The 13,564-nt window shown below is 38.3% G+C and overlaps 1 protein-coding gene across 3 annotated transcripts in view; it reads right to left on the bottom strand.

Annotated features, from left to right (window-relative positions):
- Positions 1–13,564, bottom strand: part of DIAPH2 (diaphanous related formin 2) — a 1,004,885-nt gene that overhangs the window by 708,582 nt on the left and 282,739 nt on the right. For all 3 annotated transcript variants that reach the window (XM_066248744.1, XM_066248745.1, XM_066248746.1), the window contains 5 exons: positions 13,299–13,417; positions 11,950–12,066; positions 9,140–9,258; positions 5,168–5,232; positions 603–707 (listed from right to left, as the gene is read on the bottom strand). In XM_066248744.1, coding sequence (XP_066104841.1) covers positions 603–707; positions 5,168–5,232; positions 9,140–9,258; positions 11,950–12,066; positions 13,299–13,417 — 525 coding nt within the window. The remainder of the gene's footprint in view (positions 1–602; positions 708–5,167; positions 5,233–9,139; positions 9,259–11,949; positions 12,067–13,298; positions 13,418–13,564) is intronic.

The following is a 13,564-nucleotide window of genomic DNA, read 5'->3' as shown; positions in this document are numbered from 1 at the left end:
TTTCAGGAGACTGATGGAAACAAAGTCAATCAACCAACACCTAAGCATCCACTAGGTTAAGGAGTTATCTTAGGTTTCATAATATTCCTTTAAAAAATAAAACGTGTTGAGGGGACCTAATCAGTCCTTAAATTTAGATACCGAATTATGATTTGAAGGGGATATGGGCTCTTTTTATCATAGGGAACGTAGGTGTAAATGTGAAGTTTTTAGGTTTTGAAATTATGGTAGGTAAGATTTAAGATCTCAAAAAAAGCTTTGAGGATAATTAAAATTAAGGAGCCCTTCAGCATTACTTTTTAAAAAATAGTACGCATCTAATGTTTCAAATCACCATGAAAATTTCATCTCAGAAACAGTTTTGCTCATATAATATATTCCATTCAGAATGTTCAGGGTACTTTAAGCAACTAATGCCTTACTTTTATCCAAACATTATAATGATTTATTGTCATGGAAAATCAAATCTGTAGTTATTTCAATGAAAATGTGAAACTGCCAAAGGCCTGCTTCTGGTCATATTTTCCTTCCACCTAACAAGATAATTTTCTCCCATCGAACTCGGTGTGACATGACACAAAGTCTATATCTTGTTTCGTTACCTGGGTTCGCAGTTGCTGGATTTCGGTTTCGAGCTCTTTGATTTTCTCTTCTCTTTTCTGAAGTTCGGCCTGAGCTTCCTGTCGAGCTGTGAATTCTTCATCAAACTGCAATGATCACCACCATAAAGGCACCCTTAATAATACAGTTTTGAGGACGCTTTCAATAACAGCAGGTATTAAATAAGTGGAGTGTCTGTGCTTTGCCAAATCCCCAGGGCACTCAGAAAATCAGAGTTTATTTCCATGGCAATTAAGCAACCCTGGGTTGCTGGAGGGACAGTAGGGAGAAACACGCCCTCAACCCAGGGTAAACAAACCTCATTTCCACTCCTGAAAAAAATACAGAGCAAAGTTCTAAAAGGGAAAAGGGAGAAGTCTCTTTTCATAAATAATGGATCTTTTGTTTCTGTGAGTGAAAGTTTGGTTTTGAAACATTCATGCTTTTGAATGTTTCATCTCATATTTTCAAATTTATTCAGTTCGAAAATGAAACCTAAAAACTAGCCATTGAGAGCGTCGGCCTGGCGTGCAAAGGGTCCCGGGTTCGATTCCCGGCCAGGGCACACAGGAGAAGCGCCCATCTGCTTCTTCACACCCCCCCTCTCTCCTTCCTCTCTGTCTCTCTCTTCCCCTCCCGCAGCGAGGCTCCATTGGAGCAAAGATGGCCCAGGCGCTGGGGATGGCTCCTTGGCCTCTGCCCCAGGCACTAGAGTGGCTCTGGTCACAACAGAGCAACGCCCCGGAGGGGCAGAGCGTCGCCCCCTGGTGGGCGTGCCGGGTGGATCCCAGTCAGGCGCATGCGGGAGTCTGTCTGACTGTCTCTCCCCGTTTCCAGCTTCGGAAAAATACAAAAACAAAACAAAACAAACAAAAAAAACTAGCCATTGAGCAGTTCAACTCCTCAACTATATTTAATCTTGTAAAGAGACTGTGCTTCTTAGAAGGCTCCAGAGGATGTACATTGATACAAATTAGGGTATTTATATTATAATCTTAATTGTCTAGCATCTGAAAAGTAGTGGCCCGTGAAATTTGACAGCAGAGAGTGATGTACATCACGATGGCATTCTCCTCCATGTGGTTAACCAGAGCACGTGTCTAAAACGTCACAGGAGGGAAAATAAGAGGTTAAATTACAGTGTACTAAGCCAGTGCTTTGCAACCACTGGTCCGTAGACTGGTCCACCAGAAATTTTGTGCCGGTCCATGGAAGAGTTGACCACCCTTGATGTATTGGAGATTATTATAGAGCCAGGATCGTAGTCGAATTCGCTTATGCTCAAGGTGATTTTTGCATTAGCAATCTCTGAAATAATTCTCCTGTTGTCACCAGTCCTCAAATGTAAAAAGGTTAAAAAAACACTGTGCTCAGATAAAGAGACCATGTGAATGGCAAATACTCATTTTCTGCATCCTGACTCACAGGCCCAAACATGCAGCACACTGAGAGCGAACACTGCTCCTGTCCAGCTATAGAACATGTGCTGTTACTGTCAGTATCCCTTCACATCACTGTAGAAGTCTAGACCAGGGGTCCCCAAACTACGGCCCACAGGCCGCATGTGGCCCCCTGAGGCCATTTATCTGGCCCCCGCTGCACTTCCAGAAGGAGCACCTCTTTCATTGGTGGTCAGTGAGAGGAGCACGGTATGTGGTGGCATCGCTCACATACAGTACTATTTCCAGTGACATGGGACACAGTTGTCACAGATCCGGAAGCGCGTCATATCACTTGTGACGGCTAGCAGTGACAAATATGGAACTGGACATTGACCATTTCATTAGCCAAAAGCAGGCCCATAGTTCCCATTGAAATACTGGTCAGTTTGTTAATTTAAATTTACTTGTTCTTTATTTTAAATATTGTATTTGTTCCCATTTTGTTTTGTTTTGTGTTTTTTTTTTACTTTAAAATAAGATATGTGCAGTGTGCATAGGGTATTGTTCATAGTTGGTGTTTTTTTTTATAGTCCAGCCCTCCAACGGTCTGAGGGACAGTGAACTGGTCCCCTATGTAAAAAGTTTGGGGACCCCTGGTCTAGACAGTATTCCAATGACGTTATTTCTGTCGTAAAGAACAATGTCTTACTGTATACATTTGTCTTTGGAGATTGTAAAACAATAACAAAAGTATGCTCATGACCAATAAATGCTCATCTTCACAGTACATTGACCTTTGGAAATGATAGAATGCCATTCCGTCCAGGTCAGAAGAAAGAGTGGGTGACTATATTGGATCATCAGGGTTTGGGTCAAACCTGAAATACTACTCAGTTAGTTCTTTTATTCAAGTCTACTTGAGTCCTAGAAAAATGTCCCATGGAGGATGGTCCAAATCCTCTCTAATGTCTTTAAATTAGCTAGGAGACAAGGTCAGCCAGCAACTGACATTTTCCCCTAGCTCACTGAGATGATGAAGCTTTCTCCACTTCACTGCATTCCCTGTCAAAATTCATCTGATTCTCTACTCCCATCCTCCCTCCCAAAGTTAGCTTCTCCTGTGTGCTTCCCAAGCACGGTGTCCACACAAGCACACTGAACAGTTTTCCGTTGCAAGTGACCTGTTTGGTAATACTTTGGAAAAGAGGCGCACAGTGTTTCTGCTTGAAGTGATGTCAATCAGTCAGCCCGAAGAAGGAATCAGGAAAGCCCGAGATATGCGAGCAGGAAGACTCCTTACTTACAAATCTACTGAACTTATCCACTCCTTTTAATGACAAAGACACTATGATCCAAGGAGAATAAGTGGCTTACTTCAAGTCAGAGCTAATTAGTGACAAAGCTGAAATCAGGTCTTACAACTACTGATTCTCATTCTAGCTCTCCCCTCATTTTTTTAAAACTGCTTTATACTGCCTCTGAAAATCACCTACAACAAGAGAAGCCATGCAGACAACCACTAGGAGACCACACGTTTTCATTCTCAAATTAGTGATGAGAATAAAGCATCACACACTGAAATGTCTCTTCTTTTCTATTATTTTAGGACTCCTTTTCCCATAACATACATATGCTTACAAAACATTTCACCTGCTAGATCATCACAATCGGCTCCAGTCTTATGGCATCTAATTACAGTGCTGGTGAAAAATTAAGGCGATTCTAAGATTTTTCGAAGGGAATTTTAAAAGTGCTCCTTAAAACAAGAACATTAGAAATATAAAGGTCTATTAATCAAAAGCGTACATTTTCCTTCACCAATAAAAATGACAGCTTCACACAAACATTTTATGCTTAAGCTCTTAAAAATCTATTCTAGTGACTGAAAGAGCAAAGACATTTCTTCAAATGCCCTGAAGTAACTTCAGTAATACTCCATAATTTCTAGACTGAGAGCAAAAGTGATTATCTAATCTCGAAGGTAAGTCATAACTTTGAAGAGACAGCAATATGTAAGCATTTTATCTTGTTGTCAGGGATTAAAAACTGGAGAGCTTTTAGACTTGTGCCTCCATCTTTCTCCCTGCCACCAACAGCAGAGCAATGCCACCCTAACCCTTTATAGGGGCTAGAACAACAACACACAAAAATGCAACTTTGGGTAGAGGCTAATAAAACCATAACTATGCTGTTGTGAAACAAGGAAAAGACGCTTTCAGATTGAAATGAATCAAGATATCCATAAAGCTGTCATTCACATAAAGGGAACTCAGATTCCACCAAGCCTACGTGAAGCAGCAGCAGCATTTAAAAAATGATAATTGATGACCCTGACCAGTTGGCTCAATGGTAGAGCATCGCCCCGCATATAGATGTCCTGGGTTCAATTCCCAGCCAGGGCACACAGGAGAAGCAACCATCTGTGTCTCCATTCCTTCCCCTCCATTCTCCTCTGTCCTCCTCCCACAGCCATGGCTTTATTGGTTTGAGCAAGTTGGCCCTGGGCACTGAGAATGGCTCCATGGCCTCACCTAAGGTGCTAAAATATTTCGCCAAGCAATGGAGCAACGGCCCCAGATGGGCAGAGCACCACCAGGTAGTGGGCTTACTAGGTGAATCTAGCTGGGGTGCATACAGGATTCTGTCTCTCCATCTCCTTGCCTCTCACTTAACAAAAATAAAATAAAATAAAAAACAATAATTATAAAATGCAAAGTAAGTCTAAGTAGAGAGAGACACACACAGAGAGAAAAAGAATTGCACAATTCCGTTGCCATGTATAGCACTGACTTTAGAGAATAAAAGAAAAGACTGGCTAAACATCTCACAATTCTCCAAGGAGATACCTATTGTAAGCAAGAAATGCAGGAAGGCAATGGAGGAAGATATTTTGGTTGATTGCTTCTAACTATATCCTTCCAGCAACCTAATTTTATTTCATTTATCACTAAAGTAGACTATGACTAGTGGTTTTATCCCCCCCCCATAATGGATTAAAGGTGATGAGGAGGGAACAGCAACCTTATATTATCAGGAAAGAAATCAATCTCCTGTGGTTACACATGAATCCAGAAACACAAAGCACCACACAAATGAAAAACATTTGTAAGGGCTGCACATAAAGAAACATGGTGGCACTGATTAAATTAATTTAATAATGATGGCTAATATTTTATAAGCCTTACCTTCTTTGAAAATTCCATGGCTTTTTGTTCACTTTCTTCAACTTTTGCCTTATTTACACAAGAATCTATTAAGATTGGCCAAAAAAGAAAAAGAAACGATTAGAAATTATGGCATTGGCTGTCTAGGCAAAATATGGCTGCCAATAATAGTTCCACTATGTAGAACATCATCTATATGTCAATTGCCATCGAAGGGAAATTGACCTAGACTACACATAAAACATCACCCACCACAAATTGTCTTTCTTTTGCACACTAACTGAATTCAATGAGAGTACTGCTGAGGCACAAAGCCAAGCAGCCAAACATATATTTAACTAAATCATCAGTGTTTTAAAGGTGCTCAATTATTTTTGCAACTTTTATAATGATCGAATTCTTTAAAAACTGTTTTATAGTTTGATGGGTGAAAGGTGCCCAAGAATCTATGCTTGAGATTATTAAGACTCCAAATGAGCCTGACCAGGTGATGGCGCAGTGAATAGAGCGTCGGACTGGGATGCGGAAGGACCCAGGTTCGAGACCCCGAGGTCGCTAGCTTGAGCGCCGACTCATCTGGCTTGAGCAAAGAGCTCACCAGCTTGGACCCAAGGTCGCTGGCTCCAGCAGGGGGTTACTCGGTCTGCTGAAGGCCCACGGTCAAGGCACATGTGAGAAAGCAATCAATGAACAACTAAGAAGTCGCAATGCGCAACGAGAAACTGATGATTGATGCTTCTCATCTCTCTCCATTCCTGTCTGTCTGTCCCTGTCTATCTCTGCCTCTGTAAAAAAAAAAAAAAGATTAGAAGACTCCAAATGACCCTTAAAATAGGGATAGAGGGAGAGATATAATAACATTCATTAATTCAGGTTTCCTAATGAAAGTCTTCACTCAAATAACTCTAATGGGGGCAGAATATAGTATGCAAATGAGGAAATAAACATTAAACTTTTCACAATGAGTCAAATACTCCAGAAAATAACTAAAGAACTTCTGTTGAACATTATTCTCATTATTATACACAGAGTCTCCTCTTCACCTAGCCATTCCACACCTATTTATTTATCCCCAAGAAATAAAAACATATGGCTAGACCCAGAGTTTGTATGAATGTTATAGTGGCTTTATTTACAATACCCTAAAACTAGAAAGAACTCAAATGTTTATCAACAAGTAAATGTATAAACAAATCACACCATATCCATATGCTGGAATACTACTCAGTTATATAAAGTAATGAACTATTGATACATATAATACAACGACTCCAATGAAATGAAGAGGCCAGGCATAAAGATAATACATGTACATTTCTAGTAATATAAAATTTTAGAAAATGAAACTAATTTATAATAAAGAGGAAGCAAATCAGGGATTGTCTCAGGGTAGGGAGAGGTGAGGAGCCACGAGAAGGAGAAAATACAAAGAATTCAAGAACTTTTGGGGGTGACAGAGATGTTTATTATCTTGACTTTGATGATGGTGTTGAGTGTATATAAATATTAATACTTTATCAAATGGTATACTTTAAAGATGTGTAGCTTTTCTCATGTCCAATTCATTTCAATAAAGCTTTTTCTTAAAAAAAACTTGTGTAGCTGGAGCAAAGCAACTAAAGAGGAAATTGGTAAATGTTGAGGTCAAAGAGGGGCCCGATCTACGCTGGGCTGGCAATGATTGGTAATAATCTTGACTTAAATTCAATTAGAAGGTGTCAGAAATTAAACAGGAATAGGATATGATATATAAAAAATACAAGATTCACAAAATTGTGAAATGAGAAGAGGCTCTATGCTCCTCAAGTCCAAGGGATCTTAAAATAGAACTCCATAGATTTTCTAGAAGTTCTTAAAGCACCTGCAAATCTTTGTGAATTCATGCATGCGTGTGCGCATGAGTGTTGCATGCATGTGTGTCTGCATGTGCACATTCTAATGAAAGGTCCACAGCATTCATCAGCTACTGGGAAAGGCCTCTGACCATACAATATTAAGAACCACACATGTATTTGACTCATCTGAATTGAGAGGTTGAGGAAACTGAAGCCCAGAGGTGTGAAGTGATTTGTTCGGGGACTAAGGGGCCTGTGACTCTGACTGTCCTCTCTCACATGACCCTTCAGCTCACCCCAATCCAATATACAATTATAAATACCTGGCACACACTACACAAAACAAATGTCTGTGCACACTGAGTGAGCTAGCCAAATCAACAAAAGAGTGTATGTGCCAAACATAGTCTATAATAGATTAGAAGCCAATACAAATACTTGGAAATAGTCCCTATAACTCTCTCAACAAAATATGAAATAAATTATTGAGTTTATCAAGCTCAATGAAATATTTTCAGCGAGACCAGCCTTCACATTAATGGCTCAGCACAGTAAACCACCGGTGCACACTTTCGGAAAAGCAGTTGCCTTCAAAACTCATGCTCTCACTTACAGTAATCAATCCAAAGGCAATTATGAGAAAGAGCCAAACATTCATGCAAAGAATGTTCATATGAGATTCATTTATAATTGTGAACCTGCCCCAAAATCTAGATGTACCTTAAGAAAGAACTAATCAGAATGATTATGGTCTTTTTCCATAAAATGGAATGTTATATAGACATTTAAAGTCACGTTTTAAAGGTTAACATGGAAAAATTATCAAACTTCTATTTTAAAGTTAGCATAAAAAATGCTCATAATAAAAATGTTCTATGAAAAATCTTCATATAGAGACAGAGAGAAAGAAAGAGAGAAGGAGGAGGAGGGAAGAAGGGCAGGAGGGGGAGGAGGGGGAGAGGAAGAAAGAAGAAAGAAGAAATAGTAATAGTATTGAGCTGAAAAGGGAGGTTGGTAGTTTATTATGCCACATAAGTCTCTAGATTGCCCAGAAACAGGGAGCAGGAGTTTTAAAATTAAAAAACAATAACATGAGATAAATAATAATAAGGAATCCATCTTTGAATATTACTAAGAGTCTGCTCTCGGCTCTGGAGTGAAGAATAACATCTGCTCGGCATTCAACAGCTGTCTTTTTCTTTTAAAGACAAGCCAAATGAATTCATGCTTAAATCGTAGCAACAGTGATTTTGATTAGGCAAAAATAAAACTGCTTCACGATAAGGTCAGAGGGCACAGCACATTTCACAAGGGAAGTCTCACATCATCCAGACCTTGCTCCAGAAAGTGCTGCTGATTAACAGTAGAGGATGATATAGCAGTATTTCCTCAGCAAGCCAAAGAGATGAACAGGATCTTCCCAAATTCTTTTCTAGCTCTGAAGTCTACAAAATAGAAACTGATCTACTGTGATAGACTTAAGAAGTCTTAAGTCACTGCAGTAACCCTGAATTCCTTTTCTCAAACTTGAACATGAATAAAATAGCTATAGTACTAATTAGACCCCCTACTGCACAGATGATTCCTATAAAGCGAATAAAATACCAGTAGAAACAGAATCAAAGGGTTTCTTTTTTTAAGAGATTATTTTTTAAATTTTATTTATTAATTTTTAGAGAGAAAAAAGGGAGAAAGAGAGGGGGGGTGAGCAGGAAGCATCAATGCCTATATGTGCCTTGCCTGGGCAAACCCTGGGTTTCGAACCGGCAACCTCAGCATTCCAGGTCGACACTTCATCCACTGCGCCACCACAGGCCAGGCCCAAAGGATGTCAAATTCATGTTTCTAAACAGCAAGGTATTCATCTATAATAATAGAATGTTTTTTTTGTGTGTGGAGGAGGTATTAATTTTAACCTGAGTTCAAGAGTGCCGAAACCTATCAACTAGGTTAGTATTTTCAATCATACAGTCAGAATTCTCACGATCATCCTAATTAACAATGATGGTGATTGAGTCCCCATGGATGATCAATCAGTTACAATGGTCTATCACTTATTTATAGAGGAAATTCAGTGAGAGGGCTAGCTTTAAAAAGTGTCTATTACACAGAACAGTGTAAAACACAATCAAAGGACACTGAGCATTATATTACATACCTATCAGGTGTGTTAAATCAATGTCTATTCTTTGTCTATACTTGAAATCAGGGTCCATACCACTGCAGTGTAGGACAATCTGGGATACACACTCCTCAATGATTTTGTAGTACTGTGGCCTGAAAAGAGAGAGAAAGTTTTCTTGAATACCTTTTCTATCTATACAAATCAATTTTCTTAAGAGGTGATTCACCACAATAAAAAAAACAGTGTTTTTCAAGCACTTTTTAAAAAATAAATCTTTCCAGTCATTACATTACCTTAGAAGAAATACGCCTAAGTTTTAAGATGGTCTGACGTTATAGTGCAAAACCCATTGTGATGTAATCAACTGTGAACATTTAGTTAATGAAGACAAATGACCTATTAGTCCTGCAGCCAGAATTACAGAAATTGTTCTGGGCCTCTACATGGTCTCAATTTCAATAAGCAGTGAACATCTTGACATTAAGTGGCAAGCAACATCTTGAATTTACTCCAATACTTTTACTCAAGATTAGCTGTAACAGTTAGCAAAACTAGACTGAGCCACCTTTGCCACAAACTGTTCCAAAGATCTACTTATTCATGCATTTTAAAAGGTCCATTTTATCGATGCATATACACTTAATATGCATGGCTATAGCATCAATTTGTTTCAAGTGTCCAATGTTTGAAAACATATCCTAATTCTATAATCGACCAAGGTAATCCTGGCCTTAAAAATGATCACCTACAGACTTTAAAATTTTTATTTAATTTTTATTTATTGACTTTAGCCAGAGAGGAAGGGAGAGAGAAAGACAGGAACGTCAATCCGTTCTTGTATATGCCCTAACCGGGGATTGAACCAGCAACCTCTGCACTTCTGGCTGACGCTCTAATCAACTGAGCTATTGGCCAGGGTGATATTTCGAAAAATTTTTAAAAGTCACTTTTTACATTAATATTTGGGGAAAATTGAGTATTGATAAGTGGCTAATAAATTCAATAGAAAAAAATCTGAGCAAAATACTACTATACCCAAATTATGACATAAACTTCGCGAAAATTATGTCCTGATAACTAGCCAACCTACTAAAAGTTGCCCAATGAAGCCAAACAGATTCTAACTGTTCTTATATGTCCTTTGTCATAGGGCTGGTCTCAAAAATAATAATCAGTAATAATACAGTATATTATACATCTGAGGCTCTGCCACGTCATCACCACGTTTCGGGTAAATAATATTGAAGAACTACAATCAGTCCCATCAATGACTCTTTTGAGTCACCAAAGAAAACAAAACCGCTCTCTTTGAGGAAAGCTTCATTATCCCCCAGTAAAATATAAGTGCTTGTCACACTTCTACCTCACGGGGATTTTCTCAGATTGAAAAGGATGTCACATTAGAGTAAGTTCTCATTAAATCAAAGCTACTGAGAAATGGATGGCTTCACACAATTTCCCAAAGTAACTGAGTAAACATGGCCACAGTACCCCTCTAATTATCATAGCTTCTTTTAGAAAACAATAATTTCAAGTGTATTGCCATCTTTAAAAAAAAAAAGCATAACATTTAATATTTTAAACATAATTTTATGCCTCTGTAATATCATGATGTCCATCCCTTATTGTACTGATCTGAACTCTAATAGGTTTTTATGTGGCTTTCAAGCTGTAATTTATGTCGCAATAGTACCTGACTCTGTGGTAGCCTTCCATTTCCTGTTAATAAAGTGAGTTTTCAGAAATCAGAAAACCTAGGTTGCCAAAATGTTTCACATAGCAGACTGTGAAGAACAACTCAGAGTCCCTTGGATAGCTAAACATAAGATCGTGGCCACTAAAAGATGGGTAATTTCAGTCACTCAAACACCTGTCTCTAACTTTATTGTCTTCAGTTATACTTCAAGTTACTAGACTCTAAAACTCCTAACCTTATGAATTATTCTCACAATCCTTTATTTTAAAGAATTACATTACTGAATATAAAACTGAATTACCAACATTATTATGATTTTAGATAAGAACACATCTATTATGTCCTGGCATGTTGGCTCAGTGGTAGACCATCGGCTCAGCGTATGGATATCCTGGGTTCAATTCTCTGTCAGGGCACTAGGAGAAGCAACTCTTTGTTTCTCCACTCTTCCACCTCCCTTCTCTCTCTTTGTCTCTCTCTCTCTTCCCCTCCTGCAGCCATGGCTCGATTGACTCAAGCAAGTTGGCTCCCAGGGAGAATGGCACTGTGGCCTCCATCTCCAGCACTAAAAATAACCCCATTGCTGAGCAACAGAGCAACATCCCAGATGAGCAGAGTATCACCCCATAGGGGGCTTGTCAGGTGATCACAGTTGAGATATATACAGGAGTCTATCTCTCTGCCTCCCCTGCTCTCACTTAATAAAAAATAAAAATTTTAAAATGTAAAAAAAGAACATATCTATTACTAGACCAATACTATAAAACAGAAATAGTAACAAAACCTTACTTACTAAAATATATAAGAACTGAAAAGTTCTACCATAGACTCTTCAATGCAATACGGACACTGTGTTACCATTATTTGCAAAGATAATTCATCACGGGGTCAATAAAATTGGTCAGGTTCATTGCAATTAAAAGTCCTATCACTGGGGTACCCCATTTTTATAAATATATTCTGCTGGCCCAGTTGAAAATAAATTAACAACATTTAAAAAATGTTACCTTAAGTTGTCAAGCTCTTATAACTTTATGCCTTCTGCATGCATTACATGCATATACCGCCTGGGCCCCACTGCATTGGTAATCTTCCTTTAACATCTACTTCAAATTATACAAATAGGACTCTAAAAACTGATTCTTACCTGATATAATAATCATTTCTGATTAGCAAAAAATGTTGCAGAATGGATAATAAGTAATTTTCAGCAGCTGTGTCCTTCAACATATTATACAGAAGATGGTATACTTCATTCATATCAGTGAAAAAGTAAGTCAAGGAAAAAAAATCTAAGGTATTTCTGTGAAAGTTTCATTGTTTCTAAACCTTCAACTCCGTGAACCTGCATTTAAAACTTTACATGAAGAAATGTAATCTATTGTTGTGTTAAAGTCACATAGGGTCCTTTAAGTGGCTACAGAATAATCACCCAAAAGCTTTATGGTGAGGTGTGATTGTATGAAAAATCTATATAAAGCAAGAAAACAAGATATTTACTGATTGATACAAAAAGCAATTAATATTTTGGAAACCACGTGGACTACAGTTGCTGATGATGGATAAGAAATTACTCCTTATGATGGAATTGCTATTTCTTGCACAACTATTTATGCAGTACTGACATGTGAGAAACACTGAAAGGCGCACTGGAGAATGAAAGATAAAATACAGTCTTTCTTCCCTCAATCCCTTAGGGGCAGAGAAATATACAGAATCAGACAGGCACAAAGTACTCTAGGAGTTCAGGAAAGGAAACAGGGCTTCCAGCTTTTCTGAGGGTGCAGGAGGAAGAGGGAAGGAGACATCATAAAGAGAAAGCCCAGCTCAAAGGTCATGTTGGTTGTAAAGTATTTCCCAGTTTTCCTGGAATCCATCACTAAGAAACTGAATGGGGATGAAACTGAATGGGGATGAAACAGATGGCCAATAGTGGGACCACCTTTGAGATACAAAATCACTTCGTATTACATCATTGCCATAGGAAGATAAAATGCCGGTTGGATTTGACTTGAAAGCTTCTATCACACAGCCTTGCAGATACTATCACATCTAAACATTGCTTTGCTAAGGAATCAAAAATATTTGGATTGCAAGTAAAAAGTTTATTCGAATTGAATTATATCTCTCCACCAAGTGCCATTTAATAAACTGAAAAAGTGTATTACCTATAATTGCATATGAACTCAGTGAACTTTCCTCCCAAATCCTTATTCCTGCGGTGTATTTCCTTAGGCTATTTCTGTTCAAGACCACTGAGAAGAATATACCGATAATACAGCAAGCCATTGTGCGGGTCTCAATAAAGTCTGTGTAAACCAATCAGCCCAGTCTGACAGCTCATCAACATGCATTGCAAAGACAGCATCACAATGAGGTTCTAATATAAATAAATCGATCTAAATCAGGCCTGCGACAAGAATTCTAATAATGCTTCACAGCATTCCTTTTTCACAACAGACACCAAGTGATTTTTCTGGTTTGTCAAAAGGATATTCCATTTCAGCTCGAATGTCATTGAGACGATGTGATAATTCGGTTAGGTCGTCCTCTTTGTTCTCATCGAATACTCTCAACTGAATATCGAGCTCATCATTCTCCTTTTCTTTCAGATCCTAATATTTAAACACAAAACTTAGCAGATGAATAACAGTTTAACAACAGCATATTTTGGTAATAAAGGCCAGACGCTATTATTCATTTATACACACAAAAGCAATTTCAAATATTGACCCACATACGTGGTTTTCTGAAAGAGAGTA

This window comes from Saccopteryx bilineata, chromosome X (assembly GCF_036850765.1).
Source record: "Saccopteryx bilineata isolate mSacBil1 chromosome X, mSacBil1_pri_phased_curated, whole genome shotgun sequence".
In the NCBI taxonomy this organism is placed as follows: domain Eukaryota; kingdom Metazoa; phylum Chordata; class Mammalia; order Chiroptera; family Emballonuridae; genus Saccopteryx; species Saccopteryx bilineata.
The sequence above is the reverse complement of the archived record's forward strand: the minus strand, read 5'-3'. Positions and strand labels throughout refer to the sequence as shown.